Below are 21,790 nucleotides of genomic sequence, written 5' to 3'. Positions count from 1 at the left end.
GTCACAATATATTTTTTAAGCATTTAAATAAAAATTATTTACAAATTATTTTTTTTTAAATATTTATACTTAAGTTGTAAACATTTAAAATAAGGTTCAATTTATGTTTTTTTTAAAAGAATAAAAATATTCACACGTAAAGTAATGATTATTTCTACTTTATCGAGTTGTAGTTTATCATAGTTAATAATAATAATATAAGATACAAAATAATAATTAATTATATTATGTAATCAAATTTTTGACTGGTCTTGAATATTGTATACATTTATGTCCAAAGTGAAATATGTATATAACTATAATATAAAATATCCTAGGCTAGCCTAGTCTCCTCTAAGATTCGATTTTCGTATACAGTGATAATATATCATTGAACTCAAATTCACCACATCCGTACATGGACTCACTCGTTATCGACAAGGTGGTTCCCACTTGTACACTTTTCTTTGTACACCGAAAGTAGTGAATGAATACTCATAAGTCATAACTTTGCAACAACGCATCGATTTCATCATAATTGATCAACACATTTTTCGTGGTCATTATTAAAAAGGTGGGTAAATGGATATCGCTCTGCTGTACAGTAAGTTGCAAGTGGGTCACTATAATGGATGGTATTAAATTTGAATTCAATGATATAATATCATTGTATAAGAAAAACGATTCTGAGCGAAAACGGTCAGTCAGCCTATGGTATTACTAATATATTTGATTATATTATTGTGAATAAAGTAATTTATATATAACATATTTACGATTAACCTTGTTTTAAATTTTCAATCCTAAGCTATAAAAGTTGAACATTTTATACGTTTTTAACTACAAAATAATTATTAAATTTTAAATTTGATAAATTTGATCAAAATTTGAACTTAAAATGCTTATAAAAAACAATTGTGTCTATTTATTTTTAATATTTTTTAACTGCTATTGTAATAATAAAATAAAAAATGCTAATATAAACATTCAGTGAAATTTTCAAGTATCTACGTAGTCATACGTTTTTTGATTACAATAAAATAAGAAAATCGTTACACGAGAAATCGAGTGAATATCAAATGTTGTAAAAATATTAATTTCAAACACTCATAAAAATTTAATTTGACTTTCTTGTAGACATTTTTTTTTTGATAAAGGTAGACAAACATATGAGGAATCTCGTATTACGTTTTCAAATCTTAGATTTAAAAAGACAATTTTAAATGAATTTTTAACTCAAAATAATTTGCAAATTTTCGTAATTTTTACGTAATTTGTCAATATTTGAACTTTAAATGCTTATAAAAAAAATTGGGGGACGGAGTGGCCGACCCGAGTTCGATACCTTGGCCACGGGCGGCATTTATCTTCGGGCAAGTCACGGTGTCCGGAGAACAAGTGCCGCCATCCCCCCACCCGGGGCACGGCAGAAACCTATGAGTGCCCCATTAGAAATTCTGCCAAAACAAAACACACACGTGTACCAACCTACCCAATTTAAAAATCTACAGTGCCCTCCCCTACACCCAATGGCCTATGTTGCCGCGGGTTACCCAATAAAAAAAAAAAAATTGTGACAATGGATTTTTAATATTTTTCAAATGTCATTGTAACAATATAGTAGGAGCCTTGTATTAAATTTTCAAGCTTTTTTAACCAACAAATAAAATTTTATTGATATTTATAGAAAAATAAACTAAAAAAAATGTAAACTGAAAATGACCGTTAACAGCTCAAAATATGTCAAAATATTTGGAAAATGTTACGGTGTATAGAAAATGCTAATATAAATATTCAGTCAAAATGTCATGTACCTACGTTTTAGAGTTGCACCAAAAACCAAAATCGACTTTTTCAAAAACAGATTTTGCGTAAAAATTCCGGTTTTTCCTTAATTTTTCTTTTGTTTTTTACGTTGCTTTTGAAAATCACTGGGAAATTTTTACTTTTGATCCCCAAAGTACCTATTAGATTTACTTTTCTATCAGAAAAGTTACTGTTGAAGAAAATCCAAGCATTTTTACTGTCCTAAATAAGGATGACAGAAATAAAAAAAAAAAAAAAAAACACCCATCATTGTGAAATCAATACATTCATCCCTTCGCTCAGAATCTTAAATACATATACAGTGAAATCTTTCTGTATAGAGGACACCATAGGGGAGTTGAAATGTGTCCGCTATTAAGGGCTTTCGCCTTTCAGTAACAAAGGTTACTATAATATAGTTCATAATACTTACATTATATTAAATGTGGGGAAACAGGTGTTTTTGTTCGACTCCGTGAGCTTCTATTTGCCAATCAAAAGTTTGCCAGAACAACGATATTTAGAACCATGTTTAATTATTTTCCGTGTTCGATTATGGTCAAGTTATAACACTAAACCTTAGACTTTCATCAAAATTAACCATCTCATATGATTGTGTAGATAATATTAAATACTTTTCTGGCATAGTTTTCCACCATTCGTCGTCATATACTAAATGTACGTAGCTGGTAGGTACGCTTCAAAAATACCCGTGGGGTCGCAATCCACGGTAGTATAATATGACCGTGACCTTTCTTGGGTACGTAATTTACATACTTCGGTAATTTGCTATTTGTTTTCAGGTAGATGCCTAAAAATAATAATTCAGAAAATTAAAACATTACAAAGCTGATAACGGTTAGCTAACGATAGCACCACTCATCAATACTGATGAAATTAGGTTCAATAGGCTACTATTATTATATTTTACTAATCTATAAAATGCAATTTGTATATTTTATTCTACTACTATTGTACTTATTTATTTGATGTATTGTATTAATTATTGTAATTTAAATATTAAATTCTAGTAAAGGACCGTTAATAAATAATAAATGAGTAAATAAATGAATAACTCCTAATAATTAATGAACTTGAATTTGTCGGTGCATGGACATTCGAGCCAAGTAACTTACGCTACATCCACGTTACACCAACGTGTGTTGTCTCCAATAGTCCAATGACAATATTTTTCAAATGTACAACATAGCATTGGTGGAAAACGGGAGTGGGGTCTTGAGGGGGCTTAACCACTCTTTTTTTAGTTTTGTAGGATCGAAGCCCCCTGAAGCTCACATCGATGTAAATAATGTTAGCTCCCCATAACAACTTTAATGGATTTCCACCTATGAAACATAGCAAAAAGTGGAAAAGTACCAAGAAGGCTACAGTAAGTAGCTAAGAAACGAAATTTTCACTAAATAAAAAGGAAAACTTTTTTAGTTTTAATGTTTTTGATATCGGAACTACAAATACATAATTTATTCGAATTGAAAAACACAACAATAATGGAATTTGAAACAATATGACAATTTTTTTGTATAAGTAATATAAAAAAAAATTAAAACGATATTTCACAGATGATGTTCGTAATTATATTGTATAACCTTTTAGAGTCTTAACTATCACTACAGCGTGAGTGGATACAAACTTGATAATAATAATAAATAAGAACTATAAGAAGAAGTTGAAAATGTACGAAATCAGATAGACCTAACTAACAAAAATGATAAAATTAACTAAATTGTAATATTTGTATTTCATATAATGTGAGTGTGTGTGTGTGTGTGTGTGTGTGCAGTGGTTGGGTTTCTCCTGTTGGTATTTGTGTTTATCAATAGTCGAGAGAGACAATAAATTATACCTAGGTACATAAAATTATTATTAATGTGGGTGGTCTCTATTCACCTAAAAACGACTCCACTTTTCGCCCACATACCTATATAAAATTAACTAACCAATATATAATTATACTCTTCATTCCCAAGGTTTCAAGTTCAACATTTTGGAAAGCATGTCTCAAAAAAATGTATGTTCGATATTCGTTTATATATTATTACTGCTTCAGTACTTGTTTACTTTTATTTTCACTGAAGCCAGTGATTTTCGATAAAATAATATGTAATTATATAGTCCACACTCTACTGTAATATTATCAAGTCAATAAACACAACACGAATAACATAGGTAATATAGTTTAGATATTTTTACATTTGTATTATTAGCATATTTACTTGTAGACATTTTCATACAATATTTTTGCTTGAGAATAAAAATGTTATGATATTTATTTTCTTAACATTTTTAATTTCAATAAACAATATAAGTATGCATAATAATAATTCAAATTTAAAACAAATTTTGGTCAAACAATTTTTCTACAAACTGAACTTTCATAATAGCGGATAACACAAAATAGCGGACATAATTTCAGCGACCGAGAGTGTCCGGCATTTAGAGGTTTCACTGTACCTATATTTTGCAAAGTGTACAGGCTATCATAATATGGTCATCGGAAAAGGGCGGATTCAGGTCAATACCATGGGGGGGGGGGGGGGCAAAAATGTTATTTTAAATTCCGCTTTTAACAATTAACGAAATTTATAAATTGTATTTATCTATTAGAAAAAATAGAACATCTCCCGACTAACGAGGGGAGAGATCACCCTTAGAGACGCACCTGTTATCAGATAAAATTTCTAAAAACATATTTAAGTTCTTTATAGTTCATGAAGCAAGCGCACCTGCACGATAAACCCCACCCGCATGGTAAGATATAAGAATTACTTATAATCTAATAATAGTTATATTGATATTGATATTAAAGCACTTGCGATTAAAAATTATCAGGGGGCAATGGCCCCTCTGCTCCCCAACCTGCGGAAGATCTTGTCATGATGTTAAATACATTATCTGATCCATTTTTTTTAAAATTATAGATATAAACTCTTCAAAATGTAATCAAAGCAATTTGAATATTTAGAATTTTAAAACGTTAATAAAATTAAACTAAAAATATTAATGGCAGAATGTCGTTTTTAAGTAAACTTTATACCGAATTTGGTTTCAAAAATGTTATAGTTGGCAAAAGATTGATCATTCTAGACAAAACAATTAAAACGAAATAAATGTTATTCGTTTAGAGTGTGCGCGACTTCGCGTCATTGATAATAATATTATGTGCGGGAACGACCAACCATTTCTTTTACACTACAGTCACACTTCCTTATGATAGATTACTACGCACACATTCGCGATTCCCATAACACGCACATATGCTCTTTAGAAAATTGCATATGTATTCCTCGAAAACGGTTGGTATCGAAACCTCTCAAAGGGATTGAAAACGATCATTATTTTGTGCCATAACATGCTCTTCTCTTGTTCATCACACATATCAAAATAACAATGCATTGAATTTTGTGAAAATGGATCTGAATTACTCATGAGGTCTATTTAAGAAAATTTAAAATTTAAAATTCACTTTAATTAAGTGGTTAAATTTGATTTTAAGAGGGATTTGATATCCGAGCTTTTAAGTGTTTGCGTGCTTGTCTTATGACTGTGAGTGATCATTGATCATTATAAATAGACTGACATTAATTTGTTTGAGTGTAGTAAAGAATAAATGTGTGTCTTACGCTGACACTCACAAAAGGCGCAGTAATGCGCCTGTACTGTCTACCCAATAGTTGGCTAGTCCTTACGGTAGTGGTTTCTAAAATCACAACTGCTGGTACGTGGACTTATCTTTGCCAAAGAATGTTTGGCATGACTCTCAATTTTTTAACTTAAAAATTGAAGAATAAAAATGATAAAATTGCATTTGACAGTATTTACGTTTAGTCTACGTAATTTTACCATTAATCATTAATGGCTAGCAGCATACAGCGCGATCAATAACGATTTATATACGGTTAATGTATATAAGATTTATTTATATAAAATACCAAAATTTGAATTTGTATCACATTTTTTTTACTAAGTAGTCATTAAAAATGTAAAATATTTTTCCACAATACATGTATAAACTCTGTCTCTGATTTTTATTATGTACTTATAAAAAACGAAATATGGTATAGACTACAAAAGTATAGTGTGAGGGGGTAAAATTTAAGTAGTGGTCCGTGACGATGGAAAATTTACAAAAGTTGCCCGTGCTAGTATTAAGTTGGGACCATTTCCTTACGGACACGGTACTGGCCAAAGTTGTATATAGTACTACACTAGTACAGACTACAGGCATACTATAGGTACTGAATAAATAGCGAAAAACTGCCAGCATGTGGATCTTAAAGTTGTGCCAAGCGTTAGCTGAGTACTTTCATATTACGATCGATAACATAATTATATAATTATTTATTAATCTGTGCACCTATCAGACCTATTTTATAATATAATACTACTCCAGTGGCTCTGTGAAGTTATAAATAAAATAATATTCAGAACCAGACGTTACAGCCGCATAATATGCAAAGCTGGGCAAGTTAACCAATTTTTTTAACTAGTTAAAGATAAGTTATCCTAAAATAAAAAATAACTAAGCTAAGTTAAAGATAGTTTTAAAAAGTTACTGAATTTGAGTAACTAAGTAATGTTACAAATTTTCATGAAAATAATAACTAAGCTAAGGAAAAGTTAAGTTACTTTTTTTTTTAAAATACTTTTTTTTTTAATACCTAACTTACTCATAAACTTTTTTTTATCTCATCGTAGGAAAATAACTAGTTTTGGTATAAAGTTACAAATTAATAACAAATGCACAGATTATATTATCTGAGGCCATTTATCCGTCAACACTTCATTAACTTCGGCATTTTCTTCTCCAAGTTCGGTAGAATACTTTATGCTTGGAGAATAAAAATAAATAAAAATAAACTAAGTAGGTACTTACTTAGAGTATAACTGTGTACTTAAGTTATCATAACAGCACCAAAAAAAAAATAGATTAAGCAAATATATACGTATATTATATTATTATGAAAAATTAAATAACAAAATCAGTATCGGCACTCGGCACTATAAAGCATTAACACTCAAAGAATTGACGAATGACTAAATTCACTGTTGGAACTTGGAACCCTCATAGTCACACACTCACACTGACACACTACTACAAATATCTACAAACGTAGAACGTCAAACCTAATATTAGAAAAAAATTTTATAAAATTTGTTTTAATATTTTATATTCTGAGTGGAGCGATGAATGTATTGCTTTTGTTATGACTTGAGTATTTTTTAAAAAAAATGTTGTGACTGTCATCACTTCTTGAGGCAGTAAAAATGCTTCGATTTTCTATTTCAAGATTTTTTCTGGTAGGAAAGTGAATATAGTTGGTAATTTGGGTGATCATAAACAAAATTTAACTATCATGTTAAATGTATATTATATTAAAATAAATTATAAATTAGAGAGTTCTAAAAAAAATTATTTATGGAAAATTATTATAATATTTTGGGTGGGCACGGTGTCACACGTTAAATTCCCGGGCTGAAATGTTTAACCAATCCGCCGCTGATTATTCCTGTTTCCGTACTGTAGTTTTTAAAAATACAATTCGTAAAAATACAGCCTTACAAGTGCAGACACTATGCTAATTCCTCGAACTTACCAGTAACAATGACCATCGCGATATATAAACGACTCACGTCCCACGTGGATTTAGGTCCTATATTTTATGGCAGTAATTGATTTAGGACCAATTATTCGTCTCACGAAAAAACGCCTTATGTGAACAATTGCTTCCCCATACTAACTTTGTTATTTAATACTGAAGAATATAGATCATGGTATACAAAACAGTTGGCTGAAAATAGTTTTTCACGAGAATTCATTTTCTGGGAACTAATGTAGGTTATTGTCTATTTAAACCTAATAGGCAAGGCTGAGCAAGTTAATGATTTTTTTTTCACTCAGTTAAGTTAAGTTAATATGCACCAATAACAAAAAGTTAAAAGTTAATTTAACTATAGGTTAACTCAGTTAAGTTAAAAGTTAATACACACTTTTTGTTAACTTTTTATTAAGTTAAAAAAAAGTTAATTTGTTTATACAACGCTAGCGTACTTAATTTTTTTTCCAAACTAAAACTAAATTATAGGATATAGTGTTTATACTTCATATAGTATTTCCATATAAGTAAGATTCGAATGATATAAATTTTTAACTTCAAACAATTTTTGATACATATTTTTTGACATGAAAACGAAATAGACTGAAATAGTGAAATATTATGAAGTTAAAAACAAAATAAATTAACTTCACTTAATTCTTAAAATGAAAAATTAACTCGTTAATTTCACGTTAATTAAGAAAGAAATTTAGTAAGTTAACAGTTAAGTTAATAAAAAGCCAAAAGTAACTAATTAAGTTAAAAAGTTAAATTAAAATTAACTTTTTAACTTAACTTTAACTTTTTAACTCGTTAATGCCCAGCCTTGCTAATAGGAGCTGTAACATAAAAATATAACCCTAATCGATAACTATAATCATTATTGCGGTAAATTGTATAAGTAATCATAATTTTCGTGGCCAACCAGCAGTGTTTAAAAAAACTATACACGTACAATAACCAAAAATCTTAAAAATAAATTAAAAAATTTAAATAAACGTATACGGACAAAATAATTATTTAAGGAAGTAGATATTTAAAAATATGCTTCACCATATTACACATATATGAGTACGAATGTAAATTATTATTATTTGTAACATCGGGGCGGCCAACGATGATTCATAATTATTGACACTGATCGACGAATGTTGGAAATCGCGTAGTGCTCGACTACATAATATTACCGATGATTGAAAGTCCAACTGTGGTAAGTGACGCTTAACAAAATTTAAGTGCGGGAAAACATTTTACATATTTTTTTTTATAACTATTTCAAATAAAAAATAAAATAGTTTTAAGCGACATCGCTGTGAGAAATGATTCTTAATGACTAAATAATGTAATTTCAAAATCTCGAAATCTCGAAATTATATACTAGTTCTTGCGACATCGTATCAATGCTGAATAATTATAATTTAGATAAGAATGTCGTTTGCAGCAACAGTTGGCCTAACAATCCATATAGCAGACATAGTCCCGTGCTATAAAAAATTGCGTTTTAATTTACGACTATATAGTATAATTTATATACATAATATATGCATACCATTAATTATACAACCTTTACGTGGGCATAAACATTTTATACTGTATAATATATTATAGCTATCAATGTATAATATAAGCCTATCCCTATCAGTATTTGGGGTGAACGGTCAACGGACCCGCCGCTCCATCAATGACACACGAATCCGACCGGACCGGATAGTTACTTAACGTGTATGTATATAATAATTTACCTATTAATATAATATATAGTTATAGCATTAATAATATATTCCACTTCGTCGGTTTACACGGAAAGCGTACGATGGTTGTGTAGTAATAATATTCAGCGTGACGCGAGCTAAGTAAAAAAAAAAACAACTGACGACGGTGTGTGTGTATAGTATATCGAAGCAGGAGTTGCCTATTTAAACTGTGTAAAATACAGGTAGATTTGTTATACAACATAATTAATTTTCTAATGCATCAATTAACTACTGGTAAATTCCAAAACATCAGAAATGTTGTGTAGAACGTGCTTTTGTAAAAATCATCAGAATCGTACGTATAGAAATTAAATTATAAATAAAAAAGTGCAAACTTTTTAATGGAAATTTATATTAAATTCAGAATCACGGTAGTCGTCATCGTCGCATCAGCGTTACCAATGTTTGTTATCTAGTCATCGGGGAAAATATGACAAAATTACCGTACAATAAACGATATTACCGTTCGTATAGATTATTGTGTAAATACTCAATATTTACTCAGTATTTACACAAACAATTGTTGTCCGTACTTTACGCCATACTATATACAATATACTATATATATACAGGACGATTCATTAAGCGTAACACACTCATTATCTCAAAAAGTATTAATGTTTTTGAAAATATTTTTTTATTTAGTTCCAAGTTGTTAAAAAACAACGTTCTTATTAAAAAATCATATTTTTAAACCTTATATATATTTTTTTAAGTTTTTTACTTTTTTGAATGACAACGTATAGTTTTAATTTCATATTACAAGACACAATATTTTTCTAAGTATTTTGATACACAAAATCGAATTTAGGATGAGTAGTTATAAGTATTTAAAGTTTAGACAAGCGGAGTAGTTGACAAACAATTTGTAGGGTAACCCCATACTACTCCACTCCGCCCATCTTAACTTTAAATACTTATAACTCATAAACTACTCGTCCTGAATTCGATTGTTATGAATAAAAATACTTAGAAAAACATTCTGCTATGGAATATGAAATTAAAACTCTATGCTGTCATTCAAAAAAGTAAAAACTTAAAAAATTATAAGGATAAAAAATGTTAAAAACGTTGTTTATTTAACAACTTGAAACTATGTAAAAAAATATTTTTAAAAACATTAATACTTTTTGAGATAATGAGTGTTTTACGCCTAAAGAATCACCCTGTAAATATCTATATAATATATAGATATGCATTATCATTATTTGCATTGATGATTAAAAATAGTGATATCACAACAAAAACCCTTCGTAAACTACGTGTAAAAAAGGCCAAGTAAAAAAAAATATAAGATCTTTAAGTACTATAAATATGTGATAACATGAATAATTGCTAAGTATATTGAATTTAAGTAAACTTATTTTGTTTCAATAATTTATTTACTTGGCAAGGAATTATTTGGAATATTATAAAGATATTAATAATAATATTTTTAAAATAATAATAAGTTATATTTTAACAATCTTTCGCCATTTAATTATTGTGACGCAACAAGGAATTTTAATTGGGTCCAGAGCGGTTTTTCGATGTTCTTCATCAAGTGCATAATATTATTATCGAGTAGAATATATTATTATCATCATCATCATCATCATAACTGGTTTAGATATAGCCGATAACGAAATGTAAAATATTACCCCGACGATTATATGATAGCGAGGATCACATTCCTATAGTCGATCTCAGGTACCTACATGATAATAAATTATATAGATGTAATATTAGGCCTGAAACCTAGTACGAGCGCCATGTTAAAATATTATAGCATAATAATATATAGGTAGGAATATTCAACATCGTATGCTTTCACTATACGTTGGACAAAGAAGGAGAGGAGGAGAAGGAGATATATATTGTGTAAATGCGATGCGTGTCGGCAGGTGAACACCGCGCCGGTGCAGCACTCTCTCCCACTGCCTCGCGCCCTCTCACTTGGCCGAGGACGAAGACGACGCGCTTGAGCAATAATTCATTGTAAGAGCCGCGTCCAATCAGACGATGGCTTATGGATTATCTTTATATTGATATAATATTATATAGACATATTATGTGTGCGCATGATTTTGTGTCTGGTACTCTGGTGCGCAGCGGCATCACATGGTTTTAACCGACCCGACGGAACGATAAACACCTGACGTATTTCCCTCGTTATGGCATAGGTAAAAAACCTTAGCAGTATAGCACTCTACTCTACAAGGAAAATCTATGAATCATAATTATGTTTTTGCTAATAAGTAACCATGACAACGAAAACGTTTATCTTGCAAAATCTGTTAGAAAAATGAATCATCTGTACACAGCTCAAAAACATATTTATGTTAAAATAGTAAAAGGCGCGCACCGTAAAAATGATATATACCTACACGTATTAGGTATACGCGTATACGATATACTTATAGGTACTTACCTATCATTGGATTATATGATAGAGTAAAATGTTGTATAGTACCTATATTAAGCTTAGGATGAACATAGGCGTATTTAGAAATATGTGCACAATTCCATTAAAATGTAATGGACGATTATTTAAGACAAGGACCGCATTATTTATGTTTAAAGGAACATTCACTAATGATTCATTAAACGTTTAGAGGTTGTTCAAGCAAACCGGCAGTATAAAAGTAATCTCCCATAATACCATAAATATTTCGGTGATATACGTTTACAGTGAACATACATTTCTCCAATCGTGCTATCGTTTTCACCTGCTTTTTTTCGTGCGACGTTGCCAGATTTTTCAGTGTACATCTTCTTACGGCGGGCGGTAAAATACGATGTAGAATTATAGGTAGTAAAATTATATTACACTGCATTGTACGTCCAGTTACTTAAATATTTTCCCTAAATTTGCAACGTTTGATTATATGGGAACCAGCCCTATATTTTTACATAGGTAGTCTTATACAGAAGTGTAGTAGTACCTAGTCGTGATTCATTTAAGGCTCGTTCGTACTAATTAAAGTTAAAAATTAAATACGGAAATAAGTAAGTTCGAAAGAAGTTGGTTAAGGTGGCTAACTATAATGAGTTAGGTAATTCTCTTGAGTGATTTTAAATACTTTTTTGTTAGAGTAGGGTTTATTTTAATTAATTATTAATAGGTATGTAAAGACAAAAATGTCTATGCTAGTATTGTCAGAACATTACGGTTAATTCCTTTCTCCATCTGTCGAATGTCGATTGGTATTTGGTGAGCATATAGCAATTTCATTACTAGTAAATTGAACGACACATATTGAGAAAGAATTGTAACTGAAGAGCAGAAGGTAATATTTATCAGTTAAAACCTAGGGTTTATATTTAAAAATAAAACAGGACAATTGCCTATATTTTTATTTTTATTTTTTTTTTATTAATTTGTATAATATAAACACAATAAAATATATAATATATAAATACAATCATCAACTTTTTTAAGCCAAAGCTTGTGATGAAGTAGAGAGTTATACAAAAGAAAAATTTAATCAATTAAATTTTTTATTTTAGCTTATAACGTAAAACAATACAATATTATCATATACCAACATCAATTGTATTTAATTTATAGTTAAATTGTTATTTTATTTATTGTTTTTTTGTTTTTTAATCGAAACTTTAATAAGACCCCGATATCCGAATAAAATAAAACTTATTCATTTTTACATATTTTTGGATATTATAACCATACAAATTTGCTCCCTAATTATTTCTATCATATAAAGGTACCTTAAGAGTTAAGACCTATGACAGAAAATTAGTGTAGTTCACTTGGCCCTGATTAAAATAAAAAAAGTCACGATCGTATGTTTTTTAGATATAAGCATAATATTCTTTAATTAGCCGACTCATTTGCATTCGTGTTACAAAAATGGAAAACGTTCACGATTGGGTGTCACCCAAATAATTATAAATATTTTATACCGAAAATTAGGTATAACCTGTCAATAATTTGTCAAATCTAAACGTCCCAAAACGAATCTTATATTATAAATTTGCTCATAAAGTTATTACCTAGTTTAGGCTCTCAAATTATGACTGTACCATATAATCGCATCATGCGCTAAGAATGTTTTCTTAATTTTGGCCTAGGTTTTCATTAGCATGCCTAAATACGAATTAAAAATATAAAATATAAAATTTATATTACATATTACGGAATTTAATTTTTTTTAAATTTTTAATCAGACTGTCTGTTAGCACTTATTACAATAAGCAGATTAAAAAATATGTTGTTTTGTAGTTATAATTTTATATATTTTTTAAAATATTAATGATTATACTTTTAAAAACTTGTATCGTATATTTTTTTAAATTTAAATTTGTTAATTTTTAGCTGTTATCATCATCTATATTGACGATAATATTATAGTAAGATAGAGTCAAGCGTTTGGACCATGAATAATTTTGAAATTTGTTTGTGTCATCGAAAAATTAAAACGTTGATATTATGTAATCAAATATCTTGGGTCACCCACACACGAAGGTTGAGTACCTAATGCTGTTATAGACATATCTTACAATTATGAACAATAAAACATTCATATCATAATAGGCGATTGTAAGCTCTCCCAATTTTAATGACCTGCAAACTCCCCCGACGGTAAACTCTCTCGGGTCTACTCTAGTACTACCTGACGGGAACATGTGATAACTTCCGGGTCTACTTCAGTACTACCTGATGGGAGCATATAAACTCTCCCGGATATACTAGGTACTAGGTATTAAATTATAATTTAAAAAAGTAAATTGTATTATAATAAAAATCATTGCTTTTAGCTGCTGTAAGCTATAATATTATAGTATATTAATACCAAACATTTAAATTTAGTTATTTAAATTTATTTTATGATAGTACGAACATACAGATTTAAAAAAAATTTGGTTATTGTAACTTTTAATTTGTATGTTTACTTCAGTTTGAAAATCTGTAAGGTCGTTAGTAAATATAAATATAAATTGATGAGTACTAAAGGTCTAAAGAAATAGCCGATTCATAGTGTAGCAATAACATATAAAACAACTGGGGAAATTTACACATTACCCATCTAGTAAACATAATGTTGACCCGGTAGAGGTTATATATTTTGTTCAGGTAAACATTATATTGACCCGGTAGAGTTTACCTTCAGGAGAGTTTGCTAGTTTTAAAAATTAAGAGAGTTTACCATACAATCGGTAAAGTTTACCACCGCCCATTATAATATAATAATATTATGTTATAAACTTATAAACCTGTATTATTATAATTACCTACTGTCGTTATTATTATCAAAAACTCAGATGTAATAGTGGTAATACGTACTTACATAACCCTGGCTGAAATTCGGTTTAGACTTATTTCGTGGTTATGCAACTATATTATAGTAAGCGTCCAACATTAACTTTTGACTCTCATTAGTAATTTAAATATTATATTATTGCTGTATGATAAATTGTATAAAATTATCAATATAAGGTATAGTACAAATAAAAATGTATCATTAGTACTAGGTACTTTGAACTTCAAGCACCGACGCCTCATAATGGGTCTCAGAATTTGGCGATCGGGGATCACCGGAGACCACTCCTAAATACGCCACTTACTTAGGTATACAATTATGATACAAATGGCTTATAGGTATTTAATGGGCAATTGTTGTGTCTGTCTGTGTAGGTCAAACACGTGCGGATACGTCCGACAGTATAAGACATAAAATACAGATTTACTTCTCGCATCGATGAATAATTTTATAATAATATAATATTATTTAGATTTTTAATTCATTAATATTAAATTATTCATAGGTAGGTGGGTAGGTACTATGTGCAAGCCTCTTAAATAAATATTGATAAGCCCGCCACTGACAGAATCCAAAATAAATTTGTGGCAGTTGCAGTAAAAAGGACCATTCGTTGTATCTGTGCGGACGCCTATATGGCTATATGTATACAGAGGTACGACGTAGATATATAGGCGTAGATGTGACACGGATATTTTATTATCCACGGTTATATAACACCATAATATTATTATATTCGACAATATACACACGAACCGCAACCAGTTCTAATCTCCTGCAGCTGCAGTCGACGATCCCGAATTCCCACCGTCACAGAACCGGTTTTTTTTCTCGTCTTAAAACTATTTTGACGTCCGTGTGCATCTATATAATATACGGTGGGCTTAGATTTAAATTACGAACGGTACGTGTATTATAGTACGGCCGACGGTTGAAATGTGGAAATCGTATTTTTTGAAGAAAAAAACTATGCTTTACGACTCGGCCATATTGCATTACATTACGAAATAGGCGTATGTATAGGCGTGTAATATATTATAATAACATTCTAGATTGGTGTTTTTAAAAAAATCGATTGTGACCTCAAATCTTCAAAATTAACACGCGATATAAAATCGTTTGTCCTTTTTCAACGTTTATTTTCGATATTTTCGTGTTAGGCACAACCTATATCGATACAACGATAACTGGAATTATCGATGTTTCCAAAATATTATACCTATACACCTTATGTTGACTGTTGCACTTACCTGGGCCGACTCCACCATTATTATATCCCCTCTGGCCTCTGGCAGTCTGGCCCATCTTGTGTTGCTGGATAAAAATTCAGCTGCCAGCCTGCCACACCAATACCGCCATGACTGTCGTCGTTATGATTTCAGTCGTTGTCATTCGATACAGGGTGACTAACGTGTGTGTACGTCGTACGCCTTGCACCCACATACTATTATTATCGTTGTTATTATTGTTATACAATATAATAGCATCGTTCATAACCATATATTTAACGACCATGGGTACTTACCTCGACAATCCGATAACCGAAAAAGTCTCTGAAGACATGGAAGACGACACGTTGGTGTGTGGCGTCAGTTCCATGCAGGGTTGGCGTATCAGACAAGAAGTAATGTTATATATTATAGCATAATTAATATAGTAATTAGTTATTATTTATTAGTTAAATATAAGCAAACAATAATGTGAAGGGGGAGAAGACGCGTCCGATTTCTAAAAAATATCATTAGTCCCCTCCTCCTTTCGAAATTCCACTGTATTACAATAGGTAATAAACTAATAACGTATATAATATATATATTTAACACTGGCAATACTATAATATAACGTTCTATTGGTTTGTTTTATTATACCAGTTATTATTATACTTATTATTATTTTTACCGGTTAAGATTATTTTCCACTTTTACCAATGGACCCAGTGTTAATATAATATTGTTACGGATTCACCAGGATTTCTCTAAAAACTTTTTACTCAATAGACGTAGCCACGTAGGTGAACATGTTTATTTTAAAATAATAATCGTGATAAGAATCACAAATTTAATTTAAAAACCAAGTAGAAAGTATCAAGGATTTATACTAAAATTTGTCAACCACCACAGAAATCAGATTAATATAATAATTGGTATTTTTGTTTTTATTTAAGACGGTTAGTTGTTATCTATGGTTATCAGTGGTTATCAGTTAGCGATTACATTATTTACGTTACAGATTGTTTACATTAAAGATAATTAGTATAATAACTACTGATCCCAATCAATTAATTTCGGAAACTACTCAATATTTCAAACATTGATCGATCGGTACGCACAATATACAATTTATATTATAAGACTCTAGGGATTCTGAAGGCTGGTGTTTATATTGAAATCAATACTATTAAATACTCCTAGCTAGTAGAATATTTAGGAATAGTATTTTTTATTTAACCGAAAATTGTGATATATTTACATTATTATAAACAGTTTTGTATTAGGTATATCAACTTTCTTACAACTATCTTCGACACTTTCACTTTCACTTACAATAGTTGATAAGATTGTATTATAGATAAAAAAAAGAATTTAATTATGATTTCGTTTTTTCCATCTAATTTGAAAATTGTATCATTAAGAGTCCACATGTGTTGTTTCTGTTTTGCACACGTACGACATGGACAAAAAGCGTTTACGCAGTCTGTGTAAAACTCGCTCAATTTTGGTTATAGAATAAAAATACCTATTATAAAATTGAAATATGAGAATATTTCGGTGTGTAAGATTGTACGTTTTTAAAAAATGAAATATTTTTAAAAAAGTTACAGGTCGTTAAAAATGTTGAAACGGTCGTTATTTTTAAACAGTATATCGAGTGTTTTATTCGGAATAATGAAAAAACGTACAGTATTGCTTTTCAAAATATTGTCATCTTTTTATTTTAAACTAGGTATTTTTACTCTAGAATCAAAATTGAGCAAGTTCTACCCAGACTGCGTAAACGCGGTTTCTCTATGTCGTACGTGTGTAAGACAGACATAGCGCATGCGGGGTGGCGTTCAATTAAGACAGCTGCTATAACCGGATAATAATTAATACTAGGTCCACTAACACATGTTATTCTAACTATGATCATTGTACCTTTGTCAAACAAATGTAGTGTTCTAAATAGGAACGAGATTTCACAAACCTAGACAATATTGGACACCAGAACTTAGTATAAATATTTCCAAATAATTGGAACCGAAAAGGCGAAACCTATATTTTTAAACAAATAATATAAGTTTTTAAATTGATTATTAGTTTTGTTTTTATTTCCATTATAATTTGGGTCTGACCCACTGCACTGTTCTTATCGGTGTCTTAACCTTGACTATTAATTTATATTTACCAAAAACCGGTACTGGAACCAGTATCTTTTAATGGAAGTATTGTATACCCGGAACCACAATCGGAACCGAAAAAAAACCAAAGGTATTAGTCCCTGGTTTTAAAACTATTATATATTATTATGTATATATAATAAGAGTCGATGTTAACCGATACATGGATATTGGATACAACTATATAATATCATTTACGGTTTAACGATTAATTACGAGTGTAAATGACGATGCCTCATGGTTAAATATATATTATTATTTTAGTCGTTAATAATGGCTCATTATTATCATATTATTCTCATTTAAGGATGCTCACTTCTGTCTACTTGACTTCGACAAGAATATGTCGCTTTTTGGTGTGTTTGACGGACACGGTGGTGCTGAGGTAGCTCGGTTGGCGGTTGAAGTGTTGCCTGACATGATAAGAAACCAACCTTTTAACATCGGTGATTATGAAAATGCTCTGAAAAACGCATACTTGGACTTTGACCTATATTTGCGCTCCAAGACTGCTTTGAATAGAATGAAAATTCTTGCAGCACAAGATGATCTAGCGAATGTAGATGGTAAGTTTAAAAAATATATGCTATTAATGCAGTGGAATGTTGACTTGACCGGAATCGGTGATGTCGGTATTGACAAAAAAGGAATCAATCAACAATAGGCACTCCTATTATCGTTTTTTTTTAAATAAATAAAATCAAAGAAACTATGCATAAACATATTGAGTCCTCATATTTACGAAAAAATATATAATAATAATAGTTTATGATAAATTTATTTATTTTGATAGGTTTATAAAAATGTGTGTGCTTTTAGATTTTCTTACATTGTATTCACTATCCTTACTCAATAACAATTACCATAATTATTATTAGTTTAAAAATGGATTTATATACATATTGCTTACTGAATAATCTTAACAATTTATTATTACAATTTTCTCGTTAGATGCCAATGTAGACGACAAAAAGGATAACAAGAACAGCAATGCCGTCAAGGAAGATATAAACAAAATGGTAAATAGTATGATTGTGAATGTTACTAATATTTTATAGGGGGATGGAGTGGCCGAGCGGACTAAGGTGTCGGTTGCAACTCGCACCGTCGCCAGTTCGAAACCCAGCCACGGGCGGCACTTATCTTCGGGCAGTCACGGTGTCTGGTGATAGGGGCCGCCATCCCCCACCCGGGCATGGCAGATACTTATGGGTGCCCACTATAGAAAATTCTGCCAAACTAACATACACACGTGTTTAAACCTACAGTACCCTTCCCCTGCACAATTAAAAACCACCCAATGGCCTAAATTTCCACGGGTTAATTAATTAAAAAAAAATATATATTATATTTAATCATACAGTTAATGTACAATATTTCATGAGATTAGGAATTATTTTTATTTAGTTTATTTACCTGTTAGATACCAAACTAATTATTTATTTTTTTCATATGCAATTTATTGATTTAGGCGAAATTCAGTTTTTGGGCATGATATTATTATTATTATTTCAACAATAAAATGTATAAAATGTATTACTCATTTACTGCAGATAAAACGATCAAATATAGATTATTTTATTTTGACTTGACAGTTTGAATATTAATATAAATGAAATAATGCACTTGTTTCAATGTTTGCATTTATATTTTAGTAACTGATTTCATCAAAATATTTTTTTTATTAACAGAATTGATTTTTTCATTTTTGCAGTATGGCTTTTACAGTGGTTGCACTGCAGTCGTTGCGTTAATAGTGGACAAGAAAAAGCTTTTTGTGGCTAACATCGGAGACTCCAGGTGTGTCGTTGCTGTTCACGGTACTAAAGCCATTGATATGTCAAAAGACCATAAACCTAGAGACGAACCAGAGTTATTAAGAATTCGCGCCGCTGGAGCAAGAGTCACGTACGACGGACGAATCAATCGTGATCTTAATTTGTCTCGAGCTTTTGGTGAAAGTTTTATTTGCACGTTTTGTTTACAACTCAATAACATATTTTTATCAACATGTATAATACAGGTGATCACATGTATAAGCAGAATAATTTGCTTCGGGAAACAGAACAAGTTGTCATCGCTCTGCCCGACGTACAGGCCAGAATATTAAACGCAGAATACGGTGATTTTATCGTATTGGGATGTGATGGCATATGGGATTCATTAAGTAGTCAAGCTACTGTAGACTTGATATCAAATCACATCCACGAACCCGATATAAAACTATCGGAAATTTGCGAAAAAGTGAGGAGAAATATATAATTTATTATATAGAACGATTTTATTATATTGGCTATATTAATATACATAATATAGGCTATTAATATTACAATTGATCGTTCGTTTCAGTTACTCGGCAAATGTTTCTCGGCTGAACGTCGTTCAAAAGGTGTCGATAACATGACATGCATTATCGTTAAATTTAAACCTAAACAACGTCAGTTGGATCAGTCGGATCAAAAGGATGGTGATCATATCGCTTGCAAACTTAAAGTGCTCGGATTGCATTGAATCAACAACAATTATTACGGTTATTAATTGGCTATTGACTGCTGCTTATATTATAATATTTTTATTTTATATCCATACCAAAGTGAATTATATAACGATTTGACGTATTTTATGTATTTTAGTATATAATATTTTTATTTTTATTTTATACACAAACTCAAATGAATTATCTAACGGTTTTGCGTAGGTATTGTATTTTAATATTCGATTGAAAAATATCAGCATCTACACAATGTCTTAATATTATATTAACAGTGCAATCCTGAATTTAGTTTTAAATCTATGGATCATCATTTAGATATTTTTTATACATTAGTTATGGGAAAATCAGGTTTTGGGATGGTTTGGTACTTATTGTAGTATTTAATTTTTTCTTAATTAAAAACCCTTTGAAAAGAAATCAGATTTTTGTTTTGTATATATACACCTATTCTATATGTAATTAACAATTAGTTTATAAGTTTAATTTAAATGCATTTACTTTTACAACATTCATTTTTGCAAAAAATATTGATTTAATTGTTTTTATTGAAATTATAGTGTTAAATGGCAGTATTAACTCATTAATTAGCAGATGGTTATTACTTATTAGTATTATAATAGGGCTCGGATTTCTATATTTTCATATTTTTTCTAGAATGCTTGACACAATTATTTTCAAGATATAAATTTGTTTCAAGTACATACTACTCTAACAACAATCTCTTATATGCATTGTTTATTTTTTAGGTATTTTTTAACCGATTTCTAGAAATAATATATTATAATATAAACACACATATTGTACTAAAACAATGTATAAGATAATATGGTTGTTAAATAAAATGATTCTCAAATAAATTTTGATTTTGAAAGAAATCTGAGATCAATTCCGTGGATTTTTTTAGGACATCTTTAAGACTTTAAACCTTAAAGGTCATAAATTTATTTTTTGAAAGGGTTTTCTAGAGTTTTTAGGTTATGAATGCATTTTTTGATATTTTAAAGGGCATTTAAATCCGATGAATAGTTATGTTGTGGTTAGGTTCATTTTAAATGAAGTTTAATGAGATTTGGTAGGTAGTTCAAATGAGACGCGCAGTGGAACAAAACTATTTTTATTTTTTTTTGCGTAGGCACCCAAACTATTTTTTTACTTGACCAAGGGTACGGCACAAACTAATGCCCGAAATAATTTTTATCAAAATGTTGATATGAATTGTATTAAATGATATGCCTATAGGTAATGCATTTTACAATTTTGAATTTTAATAATTTCAAAAATATTATTGATATTAGCTTATTATCTTTCGTATGGTTTAGAGTACCTACCTTGCTATTAATATTTTTATTAATGTTAGTTTATATTATATCGTGCTTGTTCTTTGCCTAGAGCAGTAGTGTACATATCTATATACAATAGGTAAGCTATTGTACATTTGTACCTTTTATCAAATATCTATGGACCAAAGTGTTGACAATTGACACATGTGTATGAACCAAGAATTA

General features: G+C 29.9%; 1 protein-coding gene across 2 annotated transcripts; it reads left to right on the top strand.

Annotated features, from left to right (window-relative positions):
• Positions 1 to 15,787: 15,787 nt before the first annotated feature.
• On the top strand, positions 15,788 to 20,774 carry LOC132935919 (protein phosphatase ppm-1.G-like). 2 transcript variants are annotated; one of them, XM_061002565.1, is made up of 6 exons: positions 15,788 to 16,039; positions 18,099 to 18,357; positions 18,743 to 18,810; positions 19,506 to 19,746; positions 19,815 to 20,035; positions 20,108 to 20,774. In XM_061002565.1, exons 1-6 carry the CDS (start codon positions 15,788 to 15,790, stop codon positions 20,300 to 20,302), a joined length of 1,236 nt encoding a protein of 411 aa, XP_060858548.1. In that variant the 3' UTR covers positions 20,303 to 20,774. The 2 variants fall into 2 exon arrangements, with proteins under 2 accessions (XP_060858548.1, XP_060858549.1); XM_061002566.1 differs by having other exon boundaries at positions 20,141 to 20,769.
• The last annotated feature ends 1,016 nt before the right edge of the window (positions 20,775 to 21,790 follow it).

This window comes from Metopolophium dirhodum, chromosome 1 (assembly GCF_019925205.1).
Source record: "Metopolophium dirhodum isolate CAU chromosome 1, ASM1992520v1, whole genome shotgun sequence".
Classification (NCBI taxonomy): domain Eukaryota; kingdom Metazoa; phylum Arthropoda; class Insecta; order Hemiptera; family Aphididae; genus Metopolophium; species Metopolophium dirhodum.
This window is presented reverse-complemented; position numbering and strand designations above follow the sequence as displayed.